At 42.5% G+C, this 15,884-nt stretch overlaps 1 protein-coding gene across 4 annotated transcripts in view; it reads left to right on the top strand.

The window, feature by feature from the left end:
- Positions 1-15,884, top strand: part of src (SRC proto-oncogene, non-receptor tyrosine kinase) — a 30,221-nt gene that overhangs the window by 3,493 nt on the left and 10,844 nt on the right. For all 4 annotated transcript variants that reach the window (XM_086276485.1, XM_086276483.1, XM_086276482.1 and 1 more), the window contains 2 exons: positions 14,950-15,211; positions 15,330-15,429. In XM_086276485.1, the coding sequence (XP_086132611.1) occupies positions 14,959-15,211; positions 15,330-15,429 (353 nt within the window). In that variant the 5' untranslated portion in view covers positions 14,950-14,958. Of the gene's footprint in view, positions 1-14,949; positions 15,212-15,329; positions 15,430-15,884 lie in introns of those variants that run through there.

Below are 15,884 nucleotides of genomic sequence, written 5' to 3' on the forward strand. Positions count from 1 at the left end.
GTGATTGATTAATTTCAGCCGGCTCAAAATGGTTATAAAGCATGAATTCAGTTGGTGACTTGCCTAATAAATAACTAATTTTTAGCTTTAAACAAGTTTTTGATAGTTTGCTTGTTTTTAATGAAAAGTGGTTTCATAAATCCGTTAACCACTGTAGTTTTAACTAAAGAATGAATGAATGAAAGCCGGAATCTCTTGAAATCCAGATTTTTTACCCTCTAAACATTTCTGTGGGCATAGGCCTAAAAAGTGTATAATCAGTGAGGCACTAATTAAAAAGAAGAAGCATAACTGTCCAGAGAACCAGAGATGAAAAAAGAATCTAAATGATCTGGGGCTTCAGTAGTAATAGGAGTAGTAGTGTGGCTGCGCTTTGCTAAAACAACATACTATTCCCCTTTGGCTTTTGAGTACTTAACAAACAAAACACTTGTCTGATGCCAGTGTCAACCCCTCTTCGGTTTGCCAACGAGATACGCGAAGCACTCCAAAAAGAGAGAAAGCGGGAAAGACTGTATCTGTGAAAAGGGGGCATGAAATTTGTGATGGCTTCCTGCTGACAAAAGCCTTTGAATTTTTCATGTTGCAGATACTAAACTTCTGTTGCTCTAGCCCAGATTTGTTGCTAATTAGTGCCCAGCCACATTCAAGGGCATACGGTTGAGCATGGGAATGCCAGTGCCACCTGTTCTCTCGTTCTCCCTGTCTTACATCACTCCCACCCTGTCACATGCTGTCTGTCTCTCTCTGTTTGGGCTTTGTGTACCATTGGCATAGTTTTGAATCCTTAACTGTAAGTCTACTTTTCATCTACTCCGTACGGTGTCACTGCTTGAATTAGTGTCTGCAGAGGAAATGCGGGTCACCGTGTATACACCAATAAAACATGAAGTTACAAAGCTGTCCAGTTCACCCAGTAAAAGCACTTGAATAATAAAGATGAAGAACTGAAGTGCTCTGACATATCCCTTCAAGGCTTCACTCAGAGGGGTCTGTGCTTGCTGGCCGTCTGAATGAAGTATCTGATAGTGGTTTGATACAGACAAACAGAGGAGGGTTTGTATCCTCCCAGGATCGTTGGCCACTTCCTGCCCCTGTGCTCTGGGAATTAGCCAGGGTGACACAGGCCACGCATCTTCTCTCAATCCACCCACTGTTGCCTCTGTGGAAAAGCGATCACTCTCACACCCTCATTCCCATCGCTCCGTTCGCATTTCTTGTGACAGGAAAAGCGTCTTTGGCATTTAAAAAGATGCCTCTCTGTGTAGCTTTGTGTAGGCGCAGCTGTGCGAGCCCGGTCAGGCTGATGAGATGCTGGGAAGAGCGCACGCTGCTCTCCCCTCCCTCAAAACGTGAGGCTGTCCATCCTCTGAGAATCACCGCCACATATGTCGACATGGGAGTTTTTACACAGATCGTGTTCCGGCAGGGAGCACAGACCATGTCAGAATCAACCTCTGGACCAGGCAAATCTTATAATCTCACCAAAACCAGATAACAGGAGCATGCGTGGAATTTGTGGAGCAAAGCTGCACTAAGGGATGAGGGTACTCAATATGATTTGTGATCCTTTCAGTGAGTCGTGTCAGGCAATGAAAAGCAAAATCCGGATGAAGAGAAATTTGCTTGAATGAAGTGTTACTGTGTTCACGACAGCTGTGTCACTACTCAAATGACTCAGTTGCGACAGAAACGACCGGGCCATGCCGGGTCATATCCTGGGGTCTTGGTTTGACTAAATCTGTTTTTTATGTTTTACAGAACCAGCTGATATAATTGGTAAATCATTTCACCATATAATTACTGGTTGCAGTTTAGATGTTGTTTCTTTGTTGCAAGTAAAAACAGGTAACGAAACTGAAATATATCAGTGTGTGGTTGCTAAACAATACTGATGACTCAGGGATTATTTTCCCAAATGATGTGATTTCTCAGTTTTAAATTTGGCTTTTTGGCTCATCGCCTGCTTTGGACTAAAATCTCTGCATCCACTGACATTTCAGAATATGTTCACAATCCACTGTGTTTATGGCAGTTTTGGATCATGAAACATGACTTCATCATCATTTTTTTTCCTTTTTACTCATCTCTAATGTAAAATATGACTCCAGTCATAGTCACAGAGATAGCAGGAATTGCTGCACCTCGTCTTTCCTGCCTCTTTCCTCTGGTTTCACTCCTGTCTGTTGTTAGGTGAGTCAGACATCTTCCTCTTCCTCAGCAGAGGCAGCTTAGTGGCCCAACCCATCTGTAGCTTATGAAACCTCCAACTGCACCATCAACTCAGTGCTCTTTACTGATTGCCTCGCAAACTGTGTCTCAGTCTCTGCTTCACCACCCCACAGAGTAACATTTGAATATTGAAATCAGGGCCTACTGAACAAAGGCTGGTTTAAAAGAGTTGGAGGAAATCACTTCAGTGTTGGGGGCCTCGTCCTCCAATCTGTTATGGAAATGTCATGGCAGGGAGCAGTTATGTTTTGATGATGAAATGTGACATGGGTACATTTGAATATTTTAATGCTTCTGCATCTCTGATGCTTTTATTTGTCTATCTCCAAGGAAGCAGTGCTCAACACTGGGCTCTTTGTGTCTTGGTTTCAGTTTGAATTCAAAGCCAAAGCAGCTATAGAAATGTAGACTGAGCATGCTTTAGTTATGCTGGGTGTGCACAGAAGTGCATAACTTTAGCTATAGCCCTATCTATTTGAAATATTCAGCTTTATCACTGAAGACAACCTAATAATGGAGGCGTATCAGCTGATTATCAGCTACAGCGTGGCATTCTTAGCATACATTTATTTCTGTTGACACAATAAGAAGTCTGGGGGTGTTTTTCGTGTGTGTGTTGCGACCTTGAATTGCATTCCTGTTCTTTAATCGTGTGAAAAATTCCTGCGTGAAGCTGCCGTTTCTTACCCCGAGAGGCAGTGGAGGGAAACTTTTGGAGTGGATGTTATGCGTGGCTGAGGGAAACTTGTGCTTTTGAACATCTAGGAAGAGACAGTGTCTCTACCTGCTCCCAATAAATTCCTGATTTGGGTTGTGTGAGCAGGAGAGCAGTTCAAACTCGTCTTGTCCTCCTCTCTGCATTCCTTAGCCATGACTGAACTCAGTCACTCTGCTGCAACAAACCTCAGATGGTAAAATGCACATCTAGCGCACTTCTTCCTGCATTAAACAGTGTAAAACAGTACATATATACGGTGCATGTTCCCTCCTGGTGAATCAGGAGCTGCAGGGATTTCTTAGTGCCTGGCTGTGCAGATGAGAAGTTAAACGGTAGAAGCCCTCGAAAAGCCTTAGCTTACTGAAGCGTGAGGCACATGGGAGTTTCTGTGGAAACTGAGAAGATCAAATACCTCCTCTTTGAAATGTGATGAGATGAGGTGAATTTAAGGTTTGCTATCACAGCAGTGGAGTCAACTGTAGGCGACATATTCTGAAGCAGTAAAACACATCCTATGTGATACTGCAGAAGGCTTTCTGATCCTGTATCTGTAGTGTCTTTGTTGTCTTTGGACCCCTCCGTTTTCTCATGTCAAATATGTTCCTCAACCGCTTTGAGCTCACTACCAGTTCAGCAGTGTTTTAGAAAAACATTGTTTTTTCCACCTCACGTGACATGTGCCTGACACATCAGTGGAAATGAAATCCTTTATTTCCACCATTTCTTGAGGGATTGGAGAAAGAATAGAGGATAGAGTGGGAGAAGGGAGATAGACCAAGTGTAAGGGAGTAAGATGGGGATGGGAAGTGGGGGTGGGGGGTTCAATGCCCTTGAGGATTATCTTTCTCTTCTCCTCCCTTCCTCTTTCTCCTCCATTTCTTGTTTGAACACATGACCGCAGCTCATCAATCTCAGTTCGCATAATGACCATATTTAGATGAGAGCTGCACGATATGAAGCTGATGTTGGAGTAAGTCCCAGAAGCCACGCAACCTGGACGTTTGTCAGCGGAGGTACCTCATATTGCAACAATACAGTAGTAAACCAGTCTATTCTTGGCATTTAATATGCCACAGTGGAACAGCGCTCTGCCTCTCACACCGTCAACACAAGTGAACACCCTCAGGGGTCTTAAATGCAGTCGCAGTACTGTGCATGCCACAAATGCCTCAGATCTCATAGTTGTTCAGGAGCCGCCGCTGTTTCGTTTTGATCCTCATCTGTATTCATCACCGGTGACACAGAACGGCCAAAAACAGTCTTTGAGGTTCAGCTGCTTGCGATGTTCCACTTAAAATCTCCTCCTCATAAACATAAACCTGCAAATGTTGAAACTGTGAAATGCTAACTATGGGTTAATGTGCTGGAATATATTTGCTGTTTTGCAACAAACATGATGAGCTAAGCAGAGGGAATTGCAGTAATGACATCGCTCTGTCTCGATTCAGCTGGGCCCCCGTCACACCCAGACTGGGGAGGTTAGTCACAGGTCTCAGGCAAATCAGGTGTAAGAAAGGTGATACTTCTTTTTACTAGTTCTGCACTAGGAAGGCTACATTCAAGTTACTCTGTTGAGAGAGATATTTAAGAAACTTGGAGTAGAAAGAGGGCATGATTTACTGAATAATTATTGAAATACATAGACTTCCACAGATTTGGTACAGGTAAGCTCTTACCTGATGGAGTTATACTGTAAGTAAGAACACAAATGTCAGATACAGCTTGATTTGACTTCTACATACTACATGTAGGTCCCTAACTGTGTGGTGCGCTAGTGAGAAGATGCACTGATAATTTATAGCTAGTCATGTGTTTTCATGTGTTTTCATGTCTCTTCCTGCGCGCTCTGCCTTAGCCTAAACCAGTAGTTAGAACATATCCAAAGCAGACCAAATCCTGCAGGGTAGGAAATTACTCTGGGTTTATGTGCTAAAATGGTTATAATGTGAACACATAATGGTTTGAAGTTTAGCGTCGATATGAAATATGTCCAAGAGCGACGTGGCTACGTCTCTGATTTTAATGACAGTGCTAGCTGTGGAAGTAGGAAGTGTTGGGCTCAAGACATAATGTAGGGAATGAATGGTGGAGCTGGTTTTTCATGAGTGAACAGAAGGATGGAAAGAAGGAACTGGAAACAAGTGAAAAAAAGTCTCCTTAGAGTTTACTTATCTTACTGGTTCTATTGGAGGAATAGTTCAGTATAATTGAAGAGACTTACCTTCTTCACTGGGTCGATCCTACTGCCCTATTTACTCCTGCCAGGTCCTCTACAGTAATGTCTTCTAAATAGTTTTTCAAGAAAAGTACTTTACAACTTGAATTTGTCAAAGTCACAGTTAAGCCATGAAATACTGCTGCATGTAATCTACCTAGAAAACAGGTTGTTGCTTTTACATTTAAGTTTGTATGCATATGAAACATTTAATATATTTCTACATCCTTAGTAAGTAGCTCTCCCTCTTTGTTACTTTGCAACCTTTGCAAAAGGCAACAGATCGCTCATGTAAAATGGCCCAGATATTTTCTTTTTGAGTTTCAATCCCAAAATAATTTGATATATGTCATACTCAGATTAGGAGCAGGGGATAAACAAAAATCCTTGAACCTGCAGTTGCTGCCAGCAGTGTTTGTTGTTTGGAAGTGGACAAAAATTCCTCTGTAAGCACGGGGTTTAAGACAGAGTGGCCAGCTGCTCGACTCCATGAGCCCAGAGATGTCAAGGCCAGGTTGGCTGTGGTGTTTGGCAGCAAAAGGTGATCTGCAGGTTGCTTTGATAACAAAGAAAAAAGCAACAACAACAAATAAAAACCCACTGCAGAGAAATACACACACACACACATACACATACATTTTCACACAGTGAAAGGGATAAGAGCTCACAGCCTCTGATCCTATTATAGAAGCCAGAGCACTGCATGCTCCTAAGAGGCAGGGAATATGGGTAAACAGGGTGTTTTTCTGTTTTTTTCTTGTGGGAATCGCCCTGTGCTATAACTGAAAACACGACAATGGGAATAATTTCTCCAGGTGATCTCACCATCTTTCTCTGAGCCACTTTTTCTTTCACACTCATCTCTCTCTTTCTCCTTTTATAATGCTTTCAGGAAGTGACACATCCCACGTAATTTGGCGAGATGGAGCCTCTGCTAATCTTACCTTTCTCTCTGTCAGATAGGCACGCTGCGCTCTCTGAGTGTTTTGGCCTAGAAAGTGCCTGCGCGTAGCTATCCTACATCTGTGCAGTTTGTTGGTTTGAGGAATGCTTGGAATTGCCTCCATGGCAACGTTTGTGTGTGTATGTGGAGCAGTAAATATTGACTTCATCACCTCCCCATCCTTGTGTCTGTCCGTGGCAGGAGCACAGCGTGGGTGGGTGGGTTGGGGGGGGTTTGGTACACACTTTATCCAGGACTCAGCAAAGTCCTGATATGGGGAGGGTGGTGTTTACCTTCAGATATCCAAACATGGTGAAGCTTTCTGGCTTTGAGTGGTTCACAGTTTGATAAAGGACGTATTCTTTGCTATGTCACTCTATTTTAGCTCAGTAATAATCAGCCTAATGAATAACGAAATGTGAAGCCTGGGCAAACGCAGATACAAACCTGTGCAGGGGTAGTACTGCTGTGCAAACATGTCCAATATGCCATTTCCTCTATTCGTGTTTGTTTAAAGAGAGGGGAAACAAGGTGACATGAAGCTACACCCAGTGTTTGTTCAGCACCAGGAAGCAGCTCACCTGTATATGATGAGTGTAAACTGTTCTCTCTGCTCTGAGTTCAGGTTTTTAGTATTTTTCCCACAGCAGATGGATTTGTTGGGACAGGATACGAGAGCTTGGAGGAATAGCGGCAGCCGCAGCCGAAGTAGTGGTTTGACCGGTTTATCCTGTCTTGTCATTGCAGCACTCGTGCTGTTTGTAGGCCCCAGATGGAATGTCCTCACTGCATTTGATGAATACGATTAGGGAATAGATGTTGATAATCTGGAGAGAACAAGCAGGCTTGGATTATGCTAGAGTTGGCGACTGGTGACGCAGAAGCCAAAGCCTCCCTACTTTTCCCTCCATAGTAATTACATAGAGAGCATTAAGATGAAGGAATACACCAGGCAGGCTGACATTAGGATCACATGCTTTCGCTCACACAGGCATATTCTCTTTGCGTGCACACATGCTTCCTAACCCCTGTACTTCTGTTCACTCTCCATTCAAATGAGCCATATTCTTTAAAAGCAAGAAACCTTGACTTTATCAGCAGCCTCTTCAGCGTGCAGGGATGTTTTTCCACTGTAGCGCGATCAAATAGAAAACCCCTTTGGAACGATGTTGCAGCTGGTCAAGTGTGAGCTTGTTAGCACAGTTCTGATTTTAACTGAGTACAGCCTGGTCACACATCCACTTCAATTCATGTGATCAGACCACTCACGCACAAAACCCCACTTTAACGGGTGGTGTCTGTTTATGCAAATGCAATAACAACATGATGTTATCTTCCTGCCTGCAGTCTGGCAGCTGTTGTTCACTCAGTGGACTTTTATTGGAGGCCTACAGATAATAAATGTCACTATGCCTCTCTTATATCATATGTCCCATTTTCCAGCATTGTGCCTGCATTCAGGATTGTAACAACTCAGCATAAATCTTGTTTTTTGATCTGTAGTTTAAATATACATTTTAACTGATAAAGGTCTCAGGGTGTAAATACAGAGGGAACTCACTATCATCACTCTTTATCAGCATCACTACAATGTTAGCAAACATCAGCCTGAGGGGGACCATCTTGCTATTTGGAGCCAATGGGGTGATAATGAAACTTTCACTCGATGGTGTGACACAAACTGCAAAAGGACACAGAGGGGGCCCAGAGGGGCCCCGGAAGAGGCCTGACCGAGCAACAGGCACCAGGCCCCGCCAAGTAGTCACCGGGATTGAGCTGGTACATACCTGAGCGCCCAGCCCTGGCCGCCAAGAACCATCAACGCACCGACCCCTGAGGGCATCAACTTTTACTTTGAAGGTGAACCTTTTCACCTTTACCAGTTTCATCATACCAAGAAGCAACTTTCCGCAGCTACTGTATTTTTCTGACCATAAGGCGCACCGGATTATAAGGCGCATTAAGCAAAACAAGCATTAGCATTCATCCTCCAGCTTCACTGTTTATGTTATGCTAACATAGCTGTGTCGCTAGCGATCATGTAGCACATCATTATATACCAGCTAGCCCAATTTCAGTAACCCTACAAACGTCACTGCTGTTTAGTTTTCTGTCTTCGTTTACGTTGGAAGTGACAACAGAACTGTACGTTTTAATTTATTCAGAAATCCCTCTTTCAGAACATGCTATATCATTTTTAGGTGGAAACTAGCAAGCTAAATTCCTGCTAACTTCTAACTCTGTTAAATTTAATAAATTCTGTTTTCATGTCACTATGCCTGGATGTTAAACTTAATTGTTACACCTGGAAAAGCAGCAACACTGATCATTTTATTACAGATGAAAGAATTTAGATAGTTTTTCAACTCGGAGGGACGGAGTTTTGGACCCAGAATACTCTGCGAGGCTCCTGACGACAGTAGCCGTAATGCTCCGGCAATCGATCAAGTCGTGCGGCTTCATAGCTTAGCAAAGTCGTACTAAAACACTTTTTGACAGATTTTTGAGCACCGTTTCGAGGTCAGTAAGCATAACCAGAATTCATACATAAGGCGCACGAGATTATAAGGCGCACTATCGATTTCTGAGATAATGAAAGGATTTTAAATGCGCCTTACAGGGAGTGCAGAATTATCAGGCAAATGAGTATTTTGTCCACATCATCCTCTTCATGCATGTCGTCTTACTCCAAGCTGTATAGGCTCGAAAGCCTACTACCAATTAAGCATATTAGGTGATGTGCATCTCTGTAATGAGAAGGGGTGTGGTCTAATGACATCAACACCCTATATCAGGTGTGCATAATTATTAGGCAACTTCCTTTCCTTTGGCAAAATGGGTCAAAAGAAGGACTTGACAGGCTCAGAAAAGTCAAAAATAGTGAGATATCTTGCAGAGGGATGCAGCAGTCTCAAAATTGCAAAGCTTCTGAAGCGTGATCATCGAACAATCAAGCGTTTCATTCAAAATAGTCAACAGGGTCACAAGAAGCGTGTGGAAAAACCAAGGTGCAAAATAACTGCCCATGAACTGAGAAAAGTCAAGCGTGCAGCCCCCAAGATGCCACTTGCCACCAGTTTGGCCATATTTCAGAGCTGCAACATCACTGGAGTGCCCAAAAGCACAAGGTGTGCAATACTCAGAGACATGGCCAAGGTAAGAAAGGCTGAAAGACGACCACCACTGAACAAGACACACAAGCTGAAACGTCAAGACTGGGCCAAGAAATATCTCAAGACTGGTTTTTCTAAGGTTTTATGGACTGATGAAATGAGAGTGAGTCTTGATGGGCCAGATGGATGGGCCCGTGGCTGGATTGGTAAAGGGCAGAGAGCTCCAGTCCGACTCAGACGCCAGCAAGGTGGAGGTGGAGTACTGGTTTGGGCTGGTATCATCAAAGATGAGCTTGTGGGGCCTTTTCGGGTTGAGGATGGAGTCAAGCTCAACTCCCAGTCCTACTGCCAGTTTCTGGAAGACACCTTCTTCAAGCAGTGGTACAGGAAGAAGTCTGCATCCTTCAAGAAAAACATGATTTTCATGCAGGACAATGCTCCATCACACGCGTCCAAGTACTCCACAGCGTGGCTGGCAAGAAAGGGTATAAAAGAAGAAAAACTAATGACATGGCCTCCTTGTTCACCTGATCTGAACCCCATTGAGAACCTGTGGTCCATCATCAAATGTGAGATTTACAAGGAGGGAAAACAGTACACCTCTCTGAACAGTGTCTGGGAGGCTGTGGTTGCTGCTGCACGCAATGTTGATGGTGAACAGATCAAAACACTGACAGAATCCATGGATGGCAGGCTTTTGAGTGTCCTTGCAAAGAAAGGTGGCTATATTGGTCGCTGATTTGTTTTTGTTTTGTTTTTGAATGTCAGAAATGTATATTTGTGAATGTGGAGATGTTATATTGGTTTCACTGGTAAAAATAAATAATTGAAATGGGTATATATTTGTTTTTTGTTAAGTTGCCTAATAATTATGCACAGTAATAGTCACCTGCACACACAGATATCCCCCTAAAATAGCTAAAACTAAAAACAAACTAAAAACTACTTCCAAAAACATTCAGCTTTGATATTAATGAGTTTTTTGGGTTCATTGAGAACATGGTTGTTGTTCAATAAAAAATCTATTCCTCAAAAATACAACTTGCCTAATAATTCTGCACTCCCTGTATAGTGCCGAAAATACGGTACTTGCCAACCTGTCGAGGAAAACATATTTCTCCCAAGCAACTGACCTGTGTGACCTTTTAGAATTTGAGAATTGTCCTTAATGGGACCACCAACAGGAAAACATCCTCAACTAACATCTCTCTTTTTTTGTGGTAACTCCAATCAAATGGGAGAGAATTCCAGTATCAACAGTGTGTCTTTGTTCCAGGCTGTAAGCATGTTTATTTCTGCACTACCATCTTAACATGGAAGTCTGTAACAACTGACACATTTGGAGCCAGTCTCGGGAGGCCACAAAAGGAACTGTTCTTGGCGCTTACAAATTAATTTTTCAGGCCCGAAGGTTTACAGAGCGATTAAAACAAGAAATTAAATTACTCTTGACATACAGTAGTTTGCATGTATCATCCACAATGTCCTTAATGAAGTGATTAATTTTAAGCTTTGGTTACACATCAGTTCATGTTTTTTTCAGCTTATTTACCTCAGGCGTGATAATGAAATTACATGGCCATTAATGCATAAAGAGTAAATAAAAGCATGTCTGTGATGCCAGTAAAACTGTTGAAAGCTCTGCAGCAAATCCCATATTGTTTGGCCTCAATATTCATCATCAAAGTTGAATAGAGAGAAAGAACATGTTACTAATAATACATTCACAGCAATAACTTAAATGTGACCTTTAACCTGGGCGGGCTATATGAAACACAGCTCTTTCCAATAAGGGTGACTGTCATAACTTGTCCAATCATGTATTAGATGCCAGGCCGACAGGAACAAGTCTCCTGAGACAGATATGAGGGGTCTACTGCAGTTGTCATGGTAAGATACAAGCCCTTACATGCTTCTTCACAGAACCATAGTTTCACGATCTGACTCAGTATTACTTGGAGTTTTCTTCAGTTTCATACTGGGAAAACCCTCATTAAACTCACATACAGAAGATCTTAAGCTAGCTTGTTCAATTTTGATGTTCGTGACTGTTTGATCCTTCCCAAAAGATGAAAAGGCTTTTTTTTAAAGGGCCAGAGCACGACAGGCTGTGTTGTTGGTGAAATGGACTAGTACCATGACAAAGACTTGTGCGGTGAATGAACGACACATCTTTTTATTTGGATGAGAGGATACCATTCAGAAATTGTAATTGTTCTCGTTTCACAATAAATGATAAAGAAAGCGGAACAGGGATAGACAGTATCCTGTTCTGGTTGGGGTAGCAGAAACCCCAGCAGCAATATTAAAAGACTATACCCATTTACCAAAAGCTCAGGAGACTTGAAGGATTTGGAATTCATTGCCAGATCTTATGCATAATTAAGCAAACCCCCCTCCCACCAACCCAGCCACACCCCCTGCCTTGCTGGAGAGATTTTCATGCAGCCATGCCTCAGACAGTTGGTGCTTATTACAGTACCTCAGCGCATTTAGGCTTTTGTTATCATTAACTACTGCAGATAGTACACGTGGAGACATGATTCCACTTACTCTGCTGCAAATGATGACAATGTTTGGCTTCATGACTTCCTTCATTTCCATATTGCCTAATGGCTGTTAGAGCTAAAACACGCTAGGATCTGGCAACCAGAAAGCCACAGGCCACAGGCTGTTTCTGTGCCTTGTTTATGCTGCCTGCTGTGAGTTGACAAAAGATGGCTTTGTTGGAAACTGAGTGTGAAGGGAAAAAAAATGAGACTCTATTAATGCTCCGTTTCATGTTTACTTGATTGAGTCTTCCTTTCCAGGGAGGTTTTAGTGTATTTGTCTGTGTCTAGGACACTGTTGGCCAAAGGAACTGAATTCTATTCAGTCTTGAAATTTGCGAAAGGTCTTAATGGCTCTTTTTAATTTGTTCACTTCATCAGATTCTATGCTGCTGCTGCTGAACCCTAAAAGCATAATTACTGAGTCAGTAAAATTCACCCGTGTTTACCAAAGTTTCTCCACAAAATTTGTTATTTAAATGCCATCTGATTGATCCTATTAAGGCAGCGTCCCTTAAGAATAAGCGTCTTGCGTGTGGAATTGGGAAGCCTCTTACAAGACTGACGACTGCAGATCAGAGAGGTCTCTGCTCTGCCTCAAACAGCTTATTAACCATGCAAACAGTCTGCTGGGGGAGAGCACAGAACACACAAAGAGCAGCTCCCTGAGCCACCCGGCATCTTTGTGTCTACTCTCTTGTGTCTGTGTTTTTGTGTTAACCTGCAACCCATGCAACCCCCCCTCCACCCCTTAATGCAGACATACCCAGGGGGTAGACTTATCGACTCTTCGGCCCCACTGCCCCTCATCCCTTTCTCCTCCCTCCTCCCATTTCACGATGATAACACCCCCCCCCCCAAAAAAAAATCAACCCCATGTTATGTTCACCTCCCTTTCATTTTTTCTCCTTATAATGCCTTTACATATTTTTTTGTATTAAATCAACCCTGGATGAGCTCATATGTGCACTTGCACATATGGCCACAGGCATCTTCTAAACTGTATACAAACTACAAACACAGAAATAACTTCCACATCTCCTTTTGTCACCTCTGCTTCTCCTCTCCTGGCGGAGGGGCAAAATAAGAGACAAGAACCAGCTTTGCAACTTCATTTCCTTATCTTGCATAGTGAACTCAGTCCTTTTATAGTAAGATATTTTCCACCATATGTCATCATTCATAGCTTTGAGTGGCTGCTATCCAACGTTTTGTAGCTGGCTTTGTTTTTGCATTCGCTTGTTAACAACAGTGGGCTGTGTATTGGCTGAGTTGAGCAGATTCACAGCCACCTAAATAACAGAGGTCAGGCAGGCCAAATAACTCGACACTATCCAAATGCACTTTTACCCTTATCTGCTTATCAGAAGTGTTTCCAAGCCATCCCACCTTAGTGTCTTTTCTAAATTAACATTTCTTAGCAGATCGCCTGTGGCTATGTCTATCCATGATAGCAGTCCTTAAATTATTCTGGGCTTAGTGTAAGGATTTCCCTGCACTAAGCTGTGGTTAGAGTTCATGAACCTCCTCAGGTGGGGGAGCTTCAGAAATAAAAACTAAGCAGCAATCCAAAATTGGCCTCCTCTGTTCTCATCTTCTTAGTGCAGTTTCTCAGTTTTGTAATTTATTGACAACTTGAACACCATCAGCACTGATGAGTGATCTGCTATGTGTAAGATGCACTAGTTTATCATTTTACCAAAAATCATCATATTTTAAATGTATCAGTTATAACTGGTAACTGGCTGTTCAGACTTAGTTATCCATTTCTGTGTTGTTCAAGTTAGCTTGCGCAGCACGATGGACCCCAACGCAGTCTGAGGGCCAGAGGACGATCACCTGCACTGTAATAACAGTATTATTTATTTACTTATTTATTTGTTTGTTTGTTTTGATAATTGTTCAGTTTTCTTGGGCATTTTACTTTGCCAAGTGGTCAGATTATCCGACTTGCTAAATAGCGATATCGTCTCCTGTTGTGATATGTCATTGCATTTAGTGTATGCAGACCAACACCTCACAGGGCCACACTGGGTTAGGACAAACACTGTTGTGGTGTACAAAATAGGTTTGCAACTAAAAATGATTTGTGTGTACTTTGTGTTTGGGCGGGTTTTAAATTAAAGAATCAGTCAATCAGAAAATTATCATCTGAGTCAGCTCTATTGTACATTTGTTTTTGTTTTTCCTGGTAACAGCTTTTACAACTCTGACATGCCCACAGGTCTAGTTTCTGAAAACAGCAGGACGCTGCTGAAAGCAAACATGCTTTGATTAACCAGAGTGCACAGTGCAGCATTTAGCAGCCTGAGAGATAACTGTATATTGGACTTACTAACACATTCAATGCAAAACACTATGGGTAATAATGCTTCTATAGCTTGTTTCAGTTAAAAGAAAATCATTTGTGTTTTTTGGTGTTTATATTATTTTAATATCTTATTTTTCTTTTGTTAAAGGTACTGAAAAGTACTCATGACAGCTGTCAGTGCTCAAACTTGCCCGCTCAGTAGTGACTAAATGCTGTAAATCCTCACATTTAAATGCTAAAACTCCTGAATGTGGGCATTACTTTAGCCACACTCACGTAATGGCTCTAAATTATTACCATAATTGATGTTTACCAATCTTCTGTCGATCGTTTACTTACTCAGCACTGCTGTTGAAATGAAGGACTTTTTCATTCCCCCTCAACAAGACATGAACGTGAGTTTTGACGCAATGGGAATGCCACCTCAAAATGCTTCAGCCTTTCTCTGGAATTATTCTGCTTCTGACACATGTTCATGCTTGCATGTGTGACATAACTGCTGTCTGTGTTCATGCTGCTGGTGGGAGTGGGGTAAAGTGGATCTCGTGTCTGTGTTGAAACCGAAGAGTGGCAGCTGCTCCAACGTCTGCTGGAGATGTTTTGCTTCTTGTGGTCCGTGTGACACCGTGTCTCTGTGGGTTTAATAGTAGTCTCCGGTCCGTCTCTGGTTTCTGCATCTGGCTTTGTGGCAGTCAGAGGAATTTTTCCAGAGAATGTATTCTAAGAAGATCACATAAGAAAGCAAGTCTATTTGATGCCAAATTATAGTGTAATTTTTCTATTACAGTGCCTGGAAATTCAATTTGAATTAAGTTTATTCTTAATCTGCTGTCTCACAGAGTTTTCTCTGTCTTTGAATGCACAACAGGCCTTGGCTATGGGGGGATCCAAGAGCAAGTCCAAGGATGTAGGCCAACGAACACGCAGCCTCGATGGCAACCTCAGCTCGGGTGGAGGGGCTGGCGGCCACCACCTCAACTCCACTCAACAGTCCTTAACACCAAACCGCAGCCCTACTGTGGATGCAGGTCTCAGTGGGAATCAGTCAATGGCTAATACTGCAGAGCTAACGCTCTTTGGAGGAGTGGACAATAACAGTGTCACCTCTTCAAACTGCATAGCACGAGCAGGTGAGAACCTTCGCTGAGAGCTTTCAGTTTTACAGTTACCACCTTGTTGTGCTGGCTATTTAAACTGTGCACTCTGTATGCTTCACTTTATCAAAACCCACACTTTATCGTCTCACAGGAGGGGTGACGACCTTTGTGGCATTATACGATTATGAATCTCGAACAGCCACAGATCTGTCTTTTAGGAAGGGCGAACGGCTCCAGATAGTAAACAATACGTAAGTAAAACATTCACACTCCTTCTCTGTCGTCTTTTGGCATAAGTTATTGCTCACCGTCTGGTTACTGTGCTCTCCAAAATTGATGTCACTTGTCTACTGAAGACTTCTGTCTTTACAGTCAAGGGAAACATTTCCTATTCCCTATACTGTTGTTGTTTTTTTAAGTACAGGCTTGCTCTTTGACTCAATAGCTATGCAGTGAACCATATAGTGTAGTCATGCACCCCCATTGCTGCCTGCCTACTGACAAATTACTGACCAAGAAGGCAGTTTGGAACAATAGTGGATTATCATTGACCCGCTAAGCCAGAGATCTGGCCCATTAATGGGTCAAGGATACTAAGAATGCTCGAACCAATTCTAAGACTTGTTAATGTAAGTGTCAGATAGGCTTGTCCTAGTTTTCTGTTTGGTCAGGTTCACTGGATTAGTAAAGCTATGCATAGTTTTTT

Source organism: Aulonocara sp. 'chitande type north' Nkhata Bay, linkage group LG20 (assembly GCF_057382095.1).
Source record: "Aulonocara sp. 'chitande type north' Nkhata Bay isolate Kocher_YH1m ecotype deep benthic linkage group LG20, A_spYH_male_GT1.1, whole genome shotgun sequence".
Taxonomy (NCBI): Eukaryota; Metazoa; Chordata; class Actinopteri; order Cichliformes; family Cichlidae; genus Aulonocara; species Aulonocara sp. 'chitande type north' Nkhata Bay.